Source organism: Coffea arabica, chromosome 5e (assembly GCF_036785885.1).
Source record: "Coffea arabica cultivar ET-39 chromosome 5e, Coffea Arabica ET-39 HiFi, whole genome shotgun sequence".
Taxonomy (NCBI): domain Eukaryota; kingdom Viridiplantae; phylum Streptophyta; class Magnoliopsida; order Gentianales; family Rubiaceae; genus Coffea; species Coffea arabica.
In genome coordinates, this window is record NC_092318.1 from 5,302,326 (window position 1) to 5,322,695 (window position 20,370).

A 20,370-nucleotide genomic window follows, 5' to 3' on the forward strand; every position below is an offset into this window, starting at 1 on the left:
CACCAGTGAGTAAATGTTTCTTACTTAAAAGTGGATATGTATGAATTTTATTTTTTGTTTTAGTTCCTTTTGAAGAAGGATTTAAACTCTTAATTTGGTCAAGACAATGGAAATTGTTCCAAGAAAGAACCTCATTTTCTTATTTTTATATATATTTTTGTCATTTAGAGAAATATTTTTGTCAAATTTGAGTGATAACCTTAATTGAATATTTTTTCATAAGATAATCATGGAAAGAGACAAATTTGAAAACTAATTAAGTGTTTCAACAATATATGTACCAAAAGGACAATGCTAAATTTCTGAATGATCAAATACTCATTATTTTTCTCAATATATTTTGAATTTCTAACAGAAGTATTGATTGATCTAGTTAAAGTTACGTTGATGGTAAGGATTTATTAAAATATAACATTTGAATTTCTAGTAGGAGTATTGATAGATCTATGATCACAATATAGAGGAAAAATATTATCCATAAAAATCTGATAATCCAAGCTATGGTTTGCATATTTTCTCCAAATTCTTTTTTGAATACAAACCAATAATCAAGAGTAACATAGAGAGAAGTTACTCATGGAAATAACTCTTCAGTGGCGAAAACTTCGGATCTCAACAGGCAGCTAGGGTTTAACTTAACTTGTGCATGGCGGCCATCGGGCCGTCGGAATCGCCTCCAGGGGGAGGGCCGCCGCAGGGCAGGTCGTTTGCGGCGGTTGTCTCGGGTGGGGCTGTTGTTGCAGCCTCAGAGGCGTTGGGGGAGGTATCCACCTTCAGGGGAGAACCTGCTCTCCGACTCACAAAACAGGACATCGCCAAGCTTGCCGAACCTTTCCAGAATGCTCTTGTATGGAGGTTTGCGTTCACCAGGCCTCCAATGGATTTCATCAGAAAGTTCATCACATCACTAGGCCTGAAAGGGGAATGTGCGGTGGGACTGCTGGATCAAAAGCATGTGCTGCTTCGGCCGGCGTTGGAGGAAGATTACACCAGGCTCTTCGCAAGGAGGGTGTGGTACGTACGCAGCTCTCCGATGTCAATATCCAAATGGTCTTTGGAGTTCAAAGCAAATCAGGAACTTGCAATTGCTCCGGTGTGGGTAGCCTTTCCTGAGTTGCCCCTACCCTTTTTTCAAAAACAACAACTGCTGCGGCTTGCGGCAACATTGGGGAGGCCGTTGCGAGTAGATGCTGCTACCAGTGATCTCAGGCGCCCCTCTGTAGCGCGGGTATTGGTGGAACTCTGCATATCGGCGCCGCCAGTGCAGCGGGTTTGGATAGGTGACGAAAACTATGGGTTTTGGCAGCCGGTGGAGGTGGAGGGATTGCCTGAGTACTGCTCCTTTTGTAGTATGTTTGGCCATGGGGTTGGATCGTGCTTTCGGAAGGACCCATCTCTGCGGCCAGCGGCTACTGGCCAGCAGCAGCGGCGGAGATATGTTCCACGGGTGACATTAGAGACGGGAAGGATGGCGGCGACAGCAGGTCCACAGCGTCTCCTTCAGCAACCAGATGCGGTTGGCACTGAGGAATCGCCAGTGCTGCGGGAGGAGAAAGGAGAGGCAACGCTGGTGGTCACGAAGGTGGGAGGGGCGAAGGATAACGGGGAGGGGACAGGCTCTCCTGTGCCAGCCTTGCAGCAATCTACGGTGGTACAGGACAAACCATTGCTGGGGGAGGGGGAAGGAGATGCGGCGCTGTCGGCCACGGAGGCAGGGGATAAAACGGAAGATGGAGGGGTCGTGGAATGGGGTGGGCTGGCATCGCCAGCACTAACCTTGCAAACAAAACAACAGCAGCAGGACCAGGTGTTGCTGGAGAGTAACCAGGTGGCTGCGGACGGTGAACATGGACTGCATGATGGTAGAATCGACTCTGGAATTTGTGTGCTGCTTCAGTCGGAAGGAGCATTTGCGACAGCGGGCGCATCGTCTCTGGAGCCTGTTGCAGACGGCAATGAGATGGTACAGTCCTTCAGTCTGGGAAGTATTGGGGCTAAGGGGATGGAGGATGCGCTAGTTCTTCAGTCCGCCGGTATGGGGAGGGACGAGTGCAGCCACGGGCGTGCTGGTCACTTATGGATAGAGCTGCAAGGAGGGTCTCGCTTGGGCATCGAAGAGGAGGGGAGCATACGTGTGACAAATACTTTCGCTGCTCTGGGAGAGTTGGAAGGTGAATCTGCAGATGAGGAGCAGAGAGACAGGAACCCTGTACGGTCAGCGTCGGGAGGTGGGAAACGGGACTACCATCCGCGAGGGCGATCAGTGGATAGTGTGAGAGATGTCTCAGTGTCGATAGAAGATTTGAAGGCGTTTCAACGGGCTTTCAATGATAAGGCGAAACGGGGCCAGGGTGTTGGAACTGCTTTAGACTCTTCAACTCTTCTTGAAGGGGATTTAGGCAATGACTTGGAGGAGGATGATACCGCCACTGTTCTGAAACGGCAACGAGGAAGACCAAGAAAGAGGGGTAATAGCATGAATGTACCCTTGGCGCAAGCTTCTTATTCATTGCGGTCTCATGTTAGATCCGATTAATATGCTAGTGTGGAATATCAGAGGGGCCTCGCGAAGGGACTCTTTGCGCTATCTGAAGAAATTGTGCTTCGACAACAAGGTTAAGTTACTAATCCTATTAGAGCCAATGTCTGCGGAATGCCAGTTGGAGGTGGTTCGGAGGTATTTAAACTTTGATTTTTCAGCTCTTTATATTGGTGGTAAAATATGGGTTTTTTGGTCGGGCCTCTTACGACTTAGTTGTGTCGAGTACGCTGAGCAAATGCTTCATGCTCACGTTTCTTTTGGCTCTGGGGCATCCTTTTGGGTGTCTGCGATTTATGCCAAGTGTACGAGGGTTGGGCGCCGGCCTCTCTGGGAGGCAATGGAAAGTGTGGCTGCCTCGATCTCCCACAATCAACCATGGGTAGCAGCAGGCGATTTTAATGTCGTTGCTTCAGCAGCGGAGCGTGAAGGGGGTGCTCCGGCTAATGTACGGAATATAGAGGAATTTAATGCTTCCATGTTCAAATGTGGGCTATCTACAATTGATTTTGATGGATCTCGATTCACATGGACTAATGGGTCAGTCTGGCAGCGCTTGGATCGGGCATTGGGGAATAGGCGTTGGTCCGACGCCTACCCGCTTTCTAGAGTTTCCCATATGGCTAGAGGGAGATCGGATCACAGCCCGTTGTTGATTCGGTGTGCAGGCTATAGGACGGCTTCGTCTTGCTTTCGGTTTCTAAATGTTTGGCGTGGACACCCCCAGTTCCGGGAGATTGTGTCGGACGCGTGGAGTACAGAGGTCTCTGGCATGGGGATGGTTCGATTCTACAACAAGCTCAAAGCAGTGCGAGATGCGTTGAAGCAATGGAACCGTGTGGTGTTTGGCAATGTCTCTTCTAAGGTGACAGAGGCGGAGCAGGAGTTAAAACAGAAGGAGGCGGAGTACGATCAGTAAAAAAAAAGAAAAAAAAAAAAAGAGTAACATAGAGAGGAAGAAAAACTTAACGGAACAAAAGTAATATGTTGTGGGGTTTGCTATTAATATTTGATAAATCATGATTATGAATTAATGAATAAAGACACATACAAAGATTTATTTTATACTTTTGTGTAACATTGATTTACTAGAATATCAAGATACAAATTAGTCAAAGTTGATGAAATTTTTGGAACCTAATAATAAAGAACTCACTCGACTGGTTATTCGTTTTCCTTGTTTTCTTCATTATTTAAAGCGAGTATATTTTTTGTTGTCTTTTTATGTCTAATTATCATTCCATATATATATTTTTTGTATTTTCAAGTGTGCACCAAATGGTGGTCTATATTGTAAAACAATCAGGTTGAAATAATTCATACAAAACAAATAGATATGTATTCTTATCTAATCTTTTATGGGTTTTTTTCTAACGAGTGTCAAATGTGCACTCGTTAACATACCTAAATTTTACTCAATTTATCATGTATATACATACATTAAAAATTACTAATCTTCTTTGTATTTATATATTTTCTTTAATTAATCTTATCTTTTCAAAAATCTAACACTTGAAGTACATCTTAATGAGTGTTCAATGGCTACCTGATAGACAGACCCATTTTTAATTTAATTAATTTAAGATGGTATGAGATAGTATACATATATACATACATACTGATATAATGAGTTTGAACAACTGATATAGAAATACTGATTTTTTTCATATGTATGTGAGAAGATTGAAATAATTTAATAAAAGCTAGTTTTATACTGACATGGGTTCAAGGAGAAATACATATGGGTTATCTCGACAATTAAGATGTTTACCATGCATACTTGCCTGAGAGAAAAATGTGCTGCATGTATAGTGTGTTTGCAAATGTGTATAATTGTATCTATACATTTTACAACAATAATAAGAACGTCAGAGAAAATTCCTACTTTTCTAGCAAGTAGGATTTTGACAATGGATTATCTTGTCAAATTGAAATTCAAAATGGTTGAAAGATTAATGGTTCTAAGGATGTTGTAATTTACTTCAAGCTTTTTTTTTTTTTTTTTGGCAATTGACTTGAAGTTCAAATGTCAAGATCTAAAAACCTAAAGTTATATTCAAAAAAGAATGTCAATCAGTCATCTAAGAAAATGTTAGGTTTAGTTTAAAGTGATTTGCCAAGTTGTTAGAAAATTATAACTAATGCGCATGTACACTCAAAAAAGGATAGGCACAAGTACAAGCATATGAATCACATGGTACAAATTTAATAAATATTGAAAAGTAATTCACTTATTATGGTACAAGCTTGAATGTACGTAACTCTGTGGTAACAAAATAACTTTAAATGCTATTTAGGCAACTCTACTGCATCATTAAAAAAGTACCAAGTATATATTAAAAACAACACTATATCAATATTTTTTTAAAAGAGTCCATCTAAAGATTTTGAGATTGATCAAGTCTCTTTAACATGCTCTTCTCTAATGGATAAGGTTAGTAATATGCTTAAATTCTACTTGGTTGGCATACGCTTGGAAAAATTATTTGTTAATTAATCTATATTAGAAATTTTGTTCTAATAGTTTTTGTTTGTGAACAATTTTTTGTCAAAATATACATGTTGGTCATGATGATTGTGAAAATTTATTATATTAAATAATATGGTAATATTTTTTTGGAAAAGACTTTGGAAACAAGATCTCGCTAGTTTGCTACATATCTTATAAAAGAATTTTGGAATAGAAGAATATTGAAGCTTATTGACAAGAAAGGAACAAATTGGATAATAGTTATTAGGATTTTATTATCACCCTAGACAAAAATGCAACTATTTATTAGTATGTTTAGATTTACTGGTTGCATCATGGGAATTCTTTTTTAAATTAATTTGCCATTCATGTCTCTAAAGAAAAGGACAAACTACTTAAGAAGTTTAAAACCTTAGCATTAAAGTAAAACTTTTCAAAAATAGAATTTTTGAGTTGGAGAAAAAAATCATAGTTGTGGGACAATATAACAAAACTGTGCACAAGGAGTATACTTTTCTTCTTTGTAGGATGAAAGATACCATATAATGAGGGTTGTACAAAGAAATAGGCTTATGATATTTGTCGACATCTCATGAATATATATGATTCATCATCTATTTTGGATCATTAGTGACTGTGAATATTTGTTGAAAATGTTTGAAAGACCCAAATAATTAAGGACCCTACTAAGAACTGCTAGAATGAAGTTAAAGATAATAATCTTGAAAATATAGACAAAGTTGATTCCTCAGGCAAAATTAGTTTGCATGGTGAAGTTATGATTGATCTGTTATTCTTAGGAACTAGTAATTTTGGCCTTATTAGGACATAATGTTAGGCACTAGTGGATACCTTTTACTATTTATGCTACAAAAACATTTAGTAAAGTACTATTATTACTATAGTTTATGTATGAGCAGTACTACTTTGGATTCCATGTCATTTGATTGTTTTGTTAATGGTTAAAAACAAAAAAACCCCTGTAATATACCTAATACACAGAAAAACCTCTCGTAGTTTCAAAATATATAAAATTGTTGACCTTGGTTTTGATGATTACAAAATGTAGATTTGGGCTAATGTTTTTATGTGAGCAATTTGTTAGAACAGATTCTTGTGGCACAAAAGAAGAAGCAAAAACAGGGCACTCATGTGGGACGTCCGAAAGGAAGCTATCGGACGTCCGAAAGGATGAAGAACATCAAGAAGGAAACTCTGTCGGACGCTCGTGAGGAAGCATCGGACGTCCGGAAGGATCGGACGCACGCCTCGGACGCACATCGATCGCATCGGACGTCCGAGAAATTTCGCAAAGATTTGATGACTCTCTGACGACGTTCGGACGCAGGGTTCGGACGTCCGACAGGTGGTTTGGACGCAGGGTTCGGACGTCCGACAGGCCAACGGCTAGTTTTGACAGCATTTAATATTTGACCGTTGGAGATCCTTTTGGAGCCATTTCTCACCTTCTATAAACACACCAAAGCACAAGAAGACAAGAGACTTTTTCCAACACAAAATACAAGCTTACAAGTGAGATTTTTGAGTAGAAAGATTCTTTGTTGGTTGTATAAGGGGTTGGAAAGTTGGGTTGTGAGGTTGCTCAAGTGAAGGTTACTCTCTAGGTGGAGTAAAACCTTGGTGAAGGTGAACCTATCACTTGAAGTGGTAAAACCTTGGTGAAGGTTGCCTCATTTGTTTAAAATAGTTCTTAATTGGGTGAGTGATCTTTAAGTGTAGGTTGTTGAGGGTTAACTAGAATAGTTGTAAAACTCCTTGGCTCAACCAAAGTGTGTTTGGGGTGAGGAAGGAGTGAGCCTTCACTTGTACATCTTGGTTAGCATCGCCATCTATTGAAGAAGCTATTGGATTGATATTTGGTTTGCATTTCTTATCTTTTCTCTTTAATTAAGTTTTCTTTATTGTGCTTAAATTTGATATATCTTTGTGCATCATTGTGAAATTGTTTGTACTCATTGGGTTGCACCAGGCCTTACAAAAATAACACCTTATATTTTAAATTAAATTGTAAACTAACAGAATTCGTTAAATTTAACGAAAATGACGGTCTCGACTGTTAAACTTACCGGATTCCGTTAAGTTTACTGGAATTCTGTTAGTTTAACGAATTCTGTTAGTTTACAATTTAGTTCAAAACATGAGGTGTTGTTTTGTATGTTTTGAAACCACGGGAGACTTTTCTATGTATTAGATATACCACATGGGTTTTTTTTTGTTTTTAATCCTTTTGTTAATTTACCAAAATTTTTACATTCACATTAATTGGTAAGTACATGAAGTTTAAACATAATTAACGAAACAAAATAGTTGCAACAAAAATCAAGATGTAGTGTATAACACTAAAATCTATTGCGAGCTAATTATTACAAAATTTCTTAGATAAACGTCCAAATACATATCCAATGCACATCAATAATAGATCTTTTCTCTTGCAAAAGTAGGAAGCTTTTGATGTTTATGCATAAGTATTCTTTTTTCTTTCTTTCCTTTTTAAAGTAAAATTAATTAAGCTCTTATTATAAGCAAGACAAAGGAAATCCCGTCCAAGAAAGAAACTTTTTCTTTTCCTCATTGTTATGGCCTTTTATCATTTAGAGCAATACTCCCATAAAATTTGAGCAAGAACTTTGACTATATTTATTGTATTCAAAAACTAGTCAGTCAAGGAGACAAAAATTAAAACTTGTTCCAGTATTTCAGCAATACATATACATATACTCTGAGCGCTTTTAAAGGATCAAATTTTCTTGTCCTTAATGCGAATTGTATCCTTGTAAGAATATTTGTGCATCTCTGGAAAGTTATATTAATTGTAAGAATTTATTAAACTATAATATTTTCATAAAAGTAAATCTCCATCAATGTTAGAGCCCTAGTGAAAAGAAGTTTTTGTAAAGAATCTGTTAATCCCTGATGGTGTCTGCATATCTTCTCCAAAATTCTTCTTGAACACAAAGATGGAGGGTAAATTAGTATATTTATTAATAGAATTGGTATTTTCACTTTATTTTTTCAAATGTCTTGGGCTCCAAGGCCTTGTTTGGCAGCCAAGTTTTTTGTCAAGTTTGTTTGTTACAAGTTTTTTAAAAACTTTAGTTACAGTAACCTCAAAAAACTTCTCAAAGTTTTTAAACTATACATTTCAAAATATTAAAAGAAAAAACACACTTTAAAAATTTTTAAAAAAACTTCTATAGTAAAATATAGTAAAATTTTAGACAAACATCTAAAAAACTCTCATGTCAAACGAGGCCTAGAGGTTACAAGAAGTTTCCTCGCACCTATTCATTACACCTAGCTCAAGGTGCGTTTGAAATTTGATAAAATTGAAATCTTAAAACTGAATTTTGAAATTTGAATCTATTAAATTATTGAATTGTTAAATATTAAATCTAATACATCTTAATGAATATCGTATTCAGTAATAAGTAAATAATTTATCATTTAATTTTAGTATGAGTTTTATCTAAAAAATTTAATATCAATTAATTAATTTAAATATTTAATTTTTTATTATCAAACGATTTGAATATATTAAGATCGATTTCATTAAATTTAAATATTGAATTGAGTTATAAAATAGCCAGATACACTCATGCACCGGCACTGACACTCCACCGACCCGAAAAGGTAATTTCCATCATCTGATCTCATCATCTAAAAAAGAAAGAACAAGAGAAAGGAGGAACCGGAGACTAGAAACTCCGAGGTTGGGGGACTGTTCTTTCATTACCAAAATTCATCGTCTCCGAACAACTTTCAATCTCTAGCTTCATTTCTAGAAGTCTATATCTTATCAAAAATTAAAGGGAAAACCAGGAGTTAAAAAAAAAAAAACCGAAAAGGAACGAGAAAAGGGGGCCTGGCAAGGAACAAAGGAGCAGCCGGAAGTGCCGCCACTCGCGGGAATCAGCCACCACCACCGTGAGTCTTCATCGGAAATCACTATAAAAATTCCTCAACCCTTTTGTTGCTGTTACTCTGTTATTTTCTGATAATGAAATGTTACGTGTCTTCTTGCCTTTAAATTTCTATGTGGTATTTGTTGAAATTTTAATGCTCTGTGATTGTGTTTGACTTAGTTTAGCTTTCTGCAAAATTTTCTCTAACTACTTCTGAATTTCTTGCAAAATCTGTCTACAATCTGTTTGATAAAAGGCCCAAATGAAAATTTGATTCAAAATAGGTGAATCTCTTGTAGTCTATGCGCGTGAGGGGAGGAATTCCGGCCAGTCTAAAGCTGGCCGGAGCCCGTGAGTTCGAGGGTGAAAGAGGTCAAGAGATTTTGGAGTTGATTATTCTGTTTTATTTTATTTCATTTTTATTGTACTTTTGCTGTTTTTTCTGCATTTTGTGAGGGTTTCGCATGTGTGGGAGAGAGAGGGCAAGGCTCCGGCAAGTCTAATGCTCGCCGGAGATGATGATTTCTAGTTTATGGTTAAATTTCCATTGAAGAAGCAAGAATGCAGCATCCTCTGACCGTTTGGAGAAGATGATTATTTCTTCAGAATTGCATCATTAGTCCCTTGGCTTTCCCTTTTGTTGTAATTAATTCCCCAAATTCTAGTACTTTCTAATTTGACCCCATAGTTTACTTTTTATGTTTTCAATTAAGTCCTTAGTAGTTGTTTAGTTAGCTTTTATATTGATTAGCTTTCCAATTGTCAATTGAGTTGAAGTTAATCTCCATTTTCCATTTTAGAACTGATGTAACCCATTACGGGGCTTAGGTGCATTTAATTCTTGCAATTTTCTTTTCCCTTTATTTTATTTATTTTCTTTTATTTTTCTTTTATTTACTTTTTATTGTTGTGGAATGTGATCGAGTGGGCCGCGAGTATGTTGTTCCACGGATTTGCCAATGGAAGTCTTCAAACTAATCATTTTGTTTCACTCTTATGTGTTATGCATGCTTCTATGTGTTTAGATATTTTTATACTTATTAATAGCATGTCATGTGTTTAGCAATAGATATAACTCATTTTGGTCTTAAAATTAGAAGAATAAAAATTAAACTCGCAATCAGTTTTGTTGAGTGTAGGGAGTGCACGAGGGTAAAACCTTGACCTTCCCTCCTCACAAATGTAGCTCACAAATTCATTTCTCTGATTTCAAAAGACTTGGAGTTGTCTAGTTAAAGGGTTTTAATTTGTAATTCTTTAAAAACCAAAATTTTACATTTTTATAGGTGACTCGGAACAACCTAAATTGAATATCAAGTGCAACTTCAAATTTTTTAAAATACCTTTTTTTCCTAAACTTTAATGTGTCTAAATCCGTCGCCTCTACCTAGTTTCATTTCAGGCCCTCTTTTTATTTTCCTTATTTTAATTTTGAAATACCCAAAAATCATTTTAAAAAAATTCCTAAATTTTTATCTTTTTATTTTGAAAAAAAAAAGGGCACGACAAATGGCAATCATGCAAGAGCAATATTCTATTTAGTTTTTTGTTTCTTTTTTTCCCCAAAAATTTGAGGAAATATTCTATTTTGCCATTTTTCTTTTGTGTGTACGCGTCTCTTTCTTGGCTCAAATGAAATGTCGTCGTTTAGGAGAAGTGCCTAAAATCTTATTTATGTCAAGTTTTAAGGAGGAATTGAGCTAGTCCGACGGGCATCGTAGATCATCATGGCTAGGGACAGAAAGAGCAAGGAGGAGGAGGAGATTGTTGCAAAGAGGAAAGATAAACGCAAAAGAACAAGTTGGTCTTCATCCCCGGATGCACACCATCGACAAGGAGGTCTACTTGCTATCTTCTTCGCTGCTTCTTCCTCCACACAAACACATACACTGGAAAAAAATAAAACTAAGATTTCCTTGTTAATTATTATGTGCAATTTGAACAGATGAATTGAAAAAGCGCAAAAAGCACGCAAGTTCAGGAGGTGAAGAAGAAGCATCCAAGATGAGGAGGAGGGAAAAGAAAGACAAGTCTAAAAAGTCCAAGCGCCACCACAAGTCTCATCATCCTAAATCCTCAAAGCCCCGCCATTCTTCTCATGCTAAAGGTAACTCCTTTCTCTACTGCTCATGCCTTTTTTTACTTTGGCCCTTTATCCCTTCTCTATCCCCTTTCTGCAATTTAACATCATCAGTAGTTATTGTTAATTGAGGGTTCCAAAAGCACTTTAGTCAAATCTCAACTTGGTAACTGCTGCTGAATTCTTAGCCACAAAGTTTGGTCCTTTCGGTGTTTGTTTTGTGTTTATTTGGCCTGGTTACTTAAATTACCTTTTGCTGTCTTCGATACTAGAATTGATGCTAATGGTTTTTATTCTACCTTAGTACTTTTTTTTTTTTCTTTAAGTCAAATCTAGTTATGCAGGTTTTTCAAGGGTCTTTTCAACTGGTTGCTAATTACCGTATAGTATATGGCATATCCTGACATACACCTACTTGCCTCTGCCATCCTTATTGTTTATATTTGAATAAATAGAACCATGAAATCCTCAGTATGTACTCCGGAATATGCATATTGCTTCCCCACCCATTGGCTATGCTTTATCCGTTACTGTCAGTAATTAGACTACTTTTTCTTTTCTTCTCGAGCAGGGTTGGAGCCAGGGTAAGGGGAGGAAAGAAGGGAGGGAGTGGGTGGTTGGGAATGGTAGACAACTTAAAACAATATTCTGACCTTGATTGCGCTATTTGCTTAATGCGCATTTCCAGTTCAAAGCTTTCGCCCTTCTTTGGGAAAATTTGTTTCTGCTTTATTCTAGGAATAGCAAACCTATACAAGAAGCAAATTCATAGGTTCAATTCCTACTGGATGCATGCCAATGGGACCTTCCAATAAATAGAACCATGAAATCCTCAGTACTCCGGAATATGCAAATTACTTCCCCACCCATTGCCCATGCTTTATCCATTACAGTCGGTAATCAGACTTGCTTCCTTTTCTCCTCTTCTTGAGCAGGGTTGGAGCCAGGGTAAGGGGAGGAAAGGAGGGAGGGGGTGGTTGGTTCGGATTGGTAGACAACTTAAAACAACATTCTGACCTTGATTTTGCTCTTTACTTCATGAGCATTTCCAGTTCAAAGCTTTCGCCCTTCTTTGGGAAAAATTTGTTTCTGCTTTATTAAACTAGCTGATATAATTGAGAGGTAAAAAGCAAACGCCCTAAATTGGTTGCCATTTTACAGGGTCTTTCAACTGGAATTTTACATGTCTGTAATTATCAATCAAACTACTATTTGCTATTACTGGTTTCCTTTTTCCTTTCTAGCTTATTTTGTTAGCATTAAGAGAAACATCAGTTGGTTGAAACTTCTTCCACAGCAAAAGCTTTAGGTGATCTTATGGGTTTTATTCAAGATAATTATTATTGCCAACCTGGTTTTAGCGAATAAAACTCTCCATTATTGGAGACTGAGGGTGCATGCAAATAATGGTTCCTGATAGCGTGATAGATGAATAAATTCTTCAAATCAGACTTTATTTCCTGTGTCTCGCCATAAGTTTGATAATTTTACTCTATTTATTTGAGGCCCTAAGAAATATTTTATCCATGAGAGACTGTTATTTGTTTCAGAGAAGAAGTCTGGTGATAAGCATGCAGATACAAGACACAAGCATGCGGTGAGTTCTTGAATCTACATTTTGAACAATGATTCATTGTTTGACATTTGGCCATGTGGAATTCCATCAGTTGGTCCATTTCAATAACAGCGATTCAGCTTGTAATTTTTACGGTTATATACTGGTGAGATACCTAGAGTTACGTACAATGCGTTGTGTTTCGTCATCGCATTCTTTTCAAAGTTGGACTGCTTTTACTCCTGATATTTACAGTTTTTATACTCATTAGAGATTACTCATCTTCCCCCATTTTGTTTTCATCTTTTACCTTGCCTCAGAAATGTAAGCATCAAGAACTCTCCAGCGATGATTACTTTTCCAAGAATAACGAATTTGCTGCCTGGCTGAAGGAAGAAAAACATTTGTTTTTCTCTGATCTTTCATCAGAGTCCGCCCGAGATCTATTTTCGGAGTTTGTGGTACGATGGAACGACTCTGAGCTAGAGCCTCGTTACTATGAAGGCATTGCAACTGGTCCTCGGACATCCCATAAGTGGAATATTAAGAAGTAGAGAAATATTACATTGTAGGATTACTTTTTCTAATTTCTCTACTGTTCCAGTGAAAACCTGAGGAAAACATCTCTCTCTCCGGGAACAGTCTCCAGAGACAGAGACGTCGCTAGTTTATATCCAAATCCATCCTTTTTTTCATTTCTAGAATTAGCAGGGGGAGCTTTTAGTCTGCATCTGGTTAGCAATAGCAAATGTGAGAACTGTCGTAGTAGTGTTGTAATATGGAAAATAAACGATCCGTAAGATGTAGCATGTATCTTTAACTAGTTTCAATTTGTATTCATTTTGGAAGGGGTTGAGAGTTGCTCCGCTTGGAGCCCCATTATATCACACTGTGTAATTGCTGCAACTCAAGCATCTTACCAACGTTGGTGATGTTAAGTGATCATACTGAACTACCGAAGTCATTTTTGCCCAGTAGAGCCCATAAATGTACAAGTATTCACTTCATAATCAGTTTCTGAACAATAATATAGAAGCCTTTAGGCAGCATGTTTCTCCTTTGGATTGGTCTATTTTTTAAAAATAAGTTTTTCAAATACAATATTACAGTAATATATAAATAAAAATAATTTAAAAAATATCTTATTTATGCAATATATCAAATATTTTAAAAAATATCTATAATAAAAGTTTTTTATATATGCTGCTAAGTTATCGCACCTCATCTTAGTATTAAAATGGAACAAAATTGGAATAGTTCTGTTGAAGAAGCATCTACCACAAGAGTACACGTCAAGGATTTAATAATTTTCTACTGAAAACGGCACCAAAAGGCGTGCTTGGAAAGGAGCGTGAACTTTTTTCTTTTGGATGGAGTTGTAGTTATTCTTTGGCTGTCTTCCATAAGCTGTGACAATGATATGAATTTAGTTTATTGACCTGTTTTGTCTTTGCAGGATTGTCTTTTGCTTATCAGCTTTTGTATCTAATAGATGCTACTGGGTTCTACTCTTTAGGATTACACGTTCTTGGGATTCAAGTTTGTCGAGCTACAGGGCAGGAGCTGGTACTTATTCTAGGTATGTGTCATGTGGACTGATCTATTAGATCTACTGTCATCCTTCTTGTCTCTGGACTATCTTTGCTATCTATATCAGTTTACAACTTGGTAATTCATACTTATATAGGATCTTGCATGGAAATTCATGCATATTTTCAAGCCATTAATGTTTCTTACTACAAACTTTTTGTTTCTATGTGTATTTTAACTGTCAAACTGACACTTGACAAGGTGCATTTTCATATAAGTCCTATATTTCTCTCCACAGAGCTGGTAGTTTGAGGAAAATATCAAATAAGAAAATTTGTATTTAAAACGGAGAAAGTGTTAATTTATTCAATCAAATCACTCTTAGACATACTTGTAGTTGTTAGTTGAATGAGTTGAGCCATCTTTAAACCTTTCTTTAGGACCTAGCAGTGCATTTTATGATGGATTGGTTTCAGTTATGTTTCTACTTATTTCCGTCCATTTCTTTGAGCATGGGCACTTCTTTTGTCAAGGTAGATGGATACATCTTCAAGAATTTCTAAAATCAGGAGCCACAAACGTGAGAGACTCCGTGGCCCCCCTTGGCTGAAGGTATGTGATTCCATATTTCTTAATGGTTTTATGCTGATACTTCGGCTATTGTTAGTAGTCCGAGATTACATGGAGCAATTACCATGGTTATTCAAGCATTGTGCATCTAAATGCCTATCATGCTATCTATCATATTTCTGAACCTCAACAAATTTGGCTCTAAGATTCTAGTGGTTGTCATCTTTTTGAAACTATAAATTCAGTGACTATTTTGAAGGTTCTATGTATAATAACTTGGCTCTTTGCATTCAGGCACTTCAAGGTGCACTTCTAAGCAGTATGTATGCAGTTCTTGACTATGCACAAATTTGTTTAGTTGATGCAGTATGTTTCTTTAAAGTAAGTGCACTTTACCGAGATTATGTCAAATCCTGCATTAGCAAATTTTTTTGATTCTTTCTTTATCTTCATGTCATTGTCTTATCATCATTGGTTCATTTGATTTTTTCTGTTGGTTTCATCTTCTTCTTTATTTATTTTAAAGTCCCCTTCATTTGGGGACTGTTTTTCATTATATTAAAAACTCTGTTTGTTTCAGACTTGATCATGTTGAATCATGCACCTAATTAGTTGTTTTTTTCCCATTATTGTCCTGTACTCTCTCTCTCTCTCTCTCTCTCAAAGAAACATAGACAGCCACACAAGATAACGAATAAAATCCATGACTTTTCGTTATTGATGTGAATGTCAGATGATGGAATGGTGGTACCAAACTGCTGAGGAGAGAATGTTATTGGTGGCTTGTTAAGACTATATTTTCTTGCATGTAGCATATTCCCCTTGCAGCTGGACAATTAATGAGGGTTACATTTGATTCTTAGCTTTAGTTTTTTTGGGCTGGGATAGAAGCTGATGTGAGGTATTTGCTTTGGTCATCCCCTACCTCAGGTCTTCATGCTTCTGCTGTGATTGTTGATCAAACAAGGTGTGCTGTCTCAGAAACTAAGAGAGATCATACACTGATTTCCTCTGATGTACTTTTTCAATCTGAAGTTTATTTTGGGGAAAGAAAAGATTGACGTCACTTATGAGTCCGCTTCTCAAGTGGTGTTTGAGTTCTAACATCTGCATATTCGATGATGTTGTGGCTATTGTGGCTTAATACGTTTCTTTCTACATTAGATTTCATTACCTTCACATTGGACTTTATGCATTTGATCATTGGGAACTTAACTTCTCACAGTTAGCTTGTTCAAGTATTAACATGTGCAATAGGCACCTATAATTTTCAAAGGGATTGGTCACTGGCTGAACCCAAAAAATGATTTTGTAATTTAGGCTGCAATTGTCTTTTGCTTCATTCAACTTGATTCTGCTTCAAGATCTATATGCAAACTCATTTTCTTTTATTTTTTACTTTTAGGTTCTAAAGGTGCGTTCGGCCTCTTCTGTAGCAGATTATGTAATCCAAACTCAAAGCTGTCAAGTCCTCCATCTCTTTGTAGATCTGATACTTGATTAATTTCAGTTCTACAGGTATATTCTGGAGGCTTGAGTGTGCCCTTGACAGGGTCAGATGGCAGAGTCTTGGGTGGCGGAGTTGCAGGAATGCTTATGGCTGTTACACCTGCACAGGTACTGTTTTATTCTTCTTTCTGTTAGTGATACGTGTCTGCGTAGTTCTGGCTATACTATCTGTTTGTCTCTGGCATGTGGTTGTTGGTAGCTTCATTGCAAATGGGAAAGAGCCAAAAGGATCAACTGCTGCAGCAGCCCCAAGCATGTTGAGTTTTGGTAATCCAGTTATAGGAGGCAGTCCTCCCTCCCAGGGTGCATCCAGTGATTCATCAGATGATAATGGTAGTCCACTTAATCGTAGCTCAGGGCCTTACAATCAAACATTTGCTGGCCAAACTCCACTGTCAAGATGCCTCCAAATGGACATCATATTTCTTGGGTTCTTGACTTGTATAGTTGATGCGCCAAGGATAGAGGTTGACTAAAATGCTAATAGGCAGATTATAGGGCTTTCTGTTTTCTTTTACGAGGGCAATCATATTGGTGTTGTGTTATGACAATATATATTTCTTTTGAAAAAGACACCAATATATATATGTATATATAATATTTCATTTCGTTATTGAAGAATATTTATTTTTGACAAACTATAAAGGTTATTATCCACTAGTGTTAAACATCCGTTTAAATTAGCTGTTTTTGGAGGTGTTTTTAAAAAATTTTACAGTAACAGAATTTTTATAATATATTTTAAAAAATATTTTAAAATATTTAAAAGTAGAAGAGTTTTTAGAATATATTTTGAAATTTTTTTAAACATTAAAAAAAATTTAGACTACTTTTGAAAGTATTTTTTAAAAATTTTAATAGTATTTAAAAAATAGTTTTTGAAAAACTCGTGAATAGAGCAAATTCGGTATGTATTTTATTCATTCCGACGGGCGTCGCGCGGTTTATTTCTCCTAGTCTATCATAAACTCCCAAACTAAGCCTAAGACTGAGAGAGAATAGAAGGGTTTGCGGTGTTTTCTGGAAAAACTGATATGCTCGGAGATTATTGTTGACGAAGAAGAAGAAAGGTCGAAGAAGGCTTGAAAGTCTAGGGCTTGTAGCGGGGAAAATTGATAGGCATGTGGATTCCTAAAGCGCCTGATAATTTTTTCCCCGAATTTGGGAAAAAATTAATATCATGATGCTTTAATTATATATAGTTTTCAATCTGAATCTATCAATTTTTGCTGCTCGCCCCCTGATTTCTCCTTCTCCCTCTCTCTTTCTCTCTCTCTCTCTCTCACACACACACACACTCTCTCTCTATATATATGGGTCTCTGTTGGTAATTGGTTTTTCCATCGCTGCCCGCCGGACCTGGTGATGAGATCATCTCTGAAGGTTCTTTTTTATTTTTTTCGATAATTTTTTCCCTTCTCTTGTGGTTTGGTTATTCCTCTTACTATTTATATTTTGACTTTTTTTTAGTTCTATTTTTTGGTTTGTTTTGGTGGCTGCAGAGCAGCCGCAGAATAATGGGAGAGACAAAGGAGAACGATGCCGACGAGGAGGAGCTTCTCGACAATGAGGAAGATGGCGAAAAAGCCCCTGACTCCGTCATCGCTAAAGTCAACGGCGAGTCCGTTAAAAAGTCAGCTCCTTTAACTCAAATCTCAACCTTCTAGAACTAGATTTGTGTAGTTTTATCCGCTATAAAATTTAATTTCGGTTTTGTAGCTGTAGATGTCTCGATTTGCCAATATCAGTTTTGAGTTTTCCATTTTTTCATTGCTTGTGTTTGGGTGTTTTGTTTTGGTCATAAGTCGATAAACTTTCTTGTGGATTTGTGTTTGTTTTCGTTGGTTATTTTAAGGTTTCGTTAGGCTTGACTTGGCAAGAGTTATAGATCCTTGCTGACCCCCCCCACCCCACGCACAACAAAAAAAAAAAAGAACAAAAACAAACCCAACAACAAAAAATAAAGAAGAGCAGTAGCTCTTCTGTTCATAAGTTTCATGATTTGTAGTTTTTCGTTGCTCACATCTTTAGGTTTTTTTTGTTGACTTTGTACCTGTCCTGATCTAGTAAAATGTTATCATCCTCTCTTTGTTTTTACTTCACGGGTAAATGTAGGGAGACACAGAAGAATGGTAATTTTATTGACTCATTCTGCTCATCTTGCAGTAGCTCTTCTGTTCATAAGTTTCATGATTTGTAGTTTTTCGTTGCTCACATCTTTAGGTTTTTTTTGTTGACTTTGTACCTGTCCTGATCTAGTAAAATGTTATCATCCTCTCTTTGTTTTTACTTCACGGGTAAATGTAGGGAGACACAGAAGAATGATAATTTTATTGACTCATTCTGCTCATCTTTTTTTCCCCTTGTGTAATTGAGCTTACTTGTTGGAGCGTACTGAATTCACTGAAAGATGGATCTTTTGGTTGTTGCTGCTTTCTTTTGGATGATTCAACAATCAGTATAGTTGAAGTTACTTGTTTTGACATTTTGTGAAGTATCGAATTTCTCTAGGATAACAAAATGAAGTGCTATTAAGTTCCAGATTTTGTGGCCCTTGTCTTTGAGATGGCCTTTACAGGAAGCAGCGGAAGTGTGAGTGATATGTTTTGACATATTGCAAAGTATCTAATTTGCCTGGACCATGAAATGGAATGTTTATCTTTGGTTCTTTATTCTGGATAAAGCTTGACCCTCATCACATTTTAGTTAGGTAGGAATCTGTAGAACCCATTTTGTTTGCTGTGTGTTCTGCTGTTTCTGTTGTAATTATGAAGTTTGTGTGATTATGATCATTATCTAAGATTGGCGACAGTATGTTTGCAGTCATTTGCAACAAGTGTTGGATTTGTAGACCATGCCTGGCGTTGCATTTATAAGCTTTTGCATGTTTTGTACATGCAAAAATCTGTGTCTTACTAAGTTGTTAAATTTCTTACTGCAGAGGCTACGTTGGTATCGACAGCTCCGGATTCCGAGACTTGCTACTGAAGCCACAGCTTCTGCGTGCTATTGTGGATTCTGGGTTTGAGCAATCCTTCCGAAGGCAAGTTACAACCATCTCTTTGGGTGTTTGGAATCTTCTACATCATCATAATGCAGAGATTCGTCGTCCCTATGGTTGAACTAATTTCAATGGAAAATAATTTAAAGCCCAATCTAATAACCAAAGGGGCTTATCAACAGGAGTGGTTTCTATTGAGTCCTAACTATTTAGCCTAGTAACAACTACAAGATAAAGGTTACGACCCAAGAGCCTCAATAGCTAGCGAAAACTTTTGGGCCTAGTCTAATATGGAGGACGGAGATAAGCCTATTAAGTGGCCCACTATCCTACTAGTCCATCAAAAAGCTACTTCATGTCCAAAATTCCAAGCAGCCCACCTCTAAGAGCAAATAAATTTAAATCCAAATGGTGAATTAGCAAAGCCCTAAATATGTATATTGCCGTTTTAAGCCATTGTTAAGACTTCGAGAGAGAATAGGGGAGTTTGCAGTGTTTTCTGGAAAAACTGATATGGTCGGTGATAATTGTTGACGGAGAAGGAAGGTTGAAGAAGGCCTGAAAGTTTAGGGCTTGTAGCGGGGAAAATTGATAGGCATGTGGATTCCTAAAGCGCTTGATGATTTTTTTCCAGAATTTGGAAAAAATTAATATAATGATGCTTTAAATATATATAGTTTTCAATCTGAATCTATCAATTTTTGCTGCTCGCCCCCTGATTTCTCTCTCTCTCTCTCTCTCTCTCTCTCTCTCTCTCTCTCTCTCTGTATATATGGGGTCTCTGTTGGTAATCAGTTTTTCCATCGCTGCCCGCCGGACTTGGTGATGAGATCTCTGAGGGTTCTTTTTCATTTTTTTGGATAATTTTTTTCCTTTTTTGTGGTTTGGTTATTATTCTCTTATTATTTATATTTTGACTTTTTTGTGGTTAGATTTTTAAATCTTAATTTTGGGTGCTCTTTTTTTTTTTTCTTTTTTTAAGTAAAAATTTTGTGCTTTTTTTAGGGGTTCTATGATGCGGTTTTACTTTTTAGGTAATATTTGTTGGGATTTTATTTTTTATTTTTGGAATTTTTACGAATTATTGAAGTTTTACATTTTTTATGAGAAAATTAGACAAAAAAATAAATGCTAAAACAATAAATCATGATGTCGTTAGAGTGTATTCTCAAGGCGTCTAGTCATCTTTCATT

The 20,370-nt window shown here is 36.8% G+C and overlaps 2 protein-coding genes across 21 annotated transcripts; both read left to right on the top strand.

Moving 5' to 3' along the window:
• Nucleotides 1-2,537: 2,537 nt before the first annotated feature.
• On the top strand, nt 2,538-3,458 carry LOC140006850 (uncharacterized). Its single transcript, XM_072049517.1, has one exon. It carries the CDS (start codon nt 2,538-2,540, stop codon nt 3,456-3,458), a length of 921 nt encoding a protein of 306 aa, XP_071905618.1.
• Nucleotides 3,459-8,632: 5,174 nt separating this feature from the next.
• Nucleotides 8,633-19,847, top strand: LOC113722658 (uncharacterized). Of its 20 annotated transcripts, none has more exons than XM_072048354.1 (11): nt 8,634-8,954; nt 10,615-10,771; nt 10,878-11,039; nt 12,563-12,609; nt 12,888-14,146; nt 14,635-14,709; nt 14,962-15,048; nt 15,598-15,634; nt 16,073-16,284; nt 16,376-17,809; nt 19,118-19,847. In XM_072048354.1, the coding sequence occupies exons 2-5, from the start codon at nt 10,660-10,662 to the stop codon at nt 13,119-13,121; spliced, it is 555 nt and encodes a 184-aa protein (XP_071904455.1). In that variant the 5' UTR covers nt 8,634-8,954; nt 10,615-10,659; the 3' UTR covers nt 13,122-14,146; nt 14,635-14,709; nt 14,962-15,048; nt 15,598-15,634; nt 16,073-16,284; nt 16,376-17,809; nt 19,118-19,847. The 20 variants fall into 20 exon arrangements, with proteins under 20 accessions (XP_027101727.1, XP_071904455.1, XP_071904459.1 ...); XM_072048358.1 differs by having other exon boundaries at nt 16,178-16,284; XM_072048359.1 differs by having other exon boundaries at nt 14,962-16,284; nt 16,376-17,559; nt 17,647-17,809.
• The last annotated feature ends 523 nt before the right edge of the window (nt 19,848-20,370 follow it).

Excerpts from the sequence above, each read along its gene's own strand:
- LOC140006850 (XM_072049517.1), top strand. The coding sequence starts at position 2,538 with ATGCTAGTGTGGAATATCAGAGGGGCCTCGCGAAGGGACTCTTTGCGC.
- LOC113722658 (XM_027245926.2), top strand. The coding sequence starts at position 10,660 with ATGGCTAGGGACAGAAAGAGCAAGGAGGAGGAGGAGATTGTTGCAAAG. Across the intron at positions 11,040-12,562 it reads CCATTCTTCTCATGCTAAAG|AGAAGAAGTCTGGTGATAAG; the intron begins GTAACTCCTTTC and ends TATTTGTTTCAG. Across the intron at positions 12,610-12,887 it reads ATACAAGACACAAGCATGCG|AAATGTAAGCATCAAGAACT; the intron begins GTGAGTTCTTGA and ends ACCTTGCCTCAG.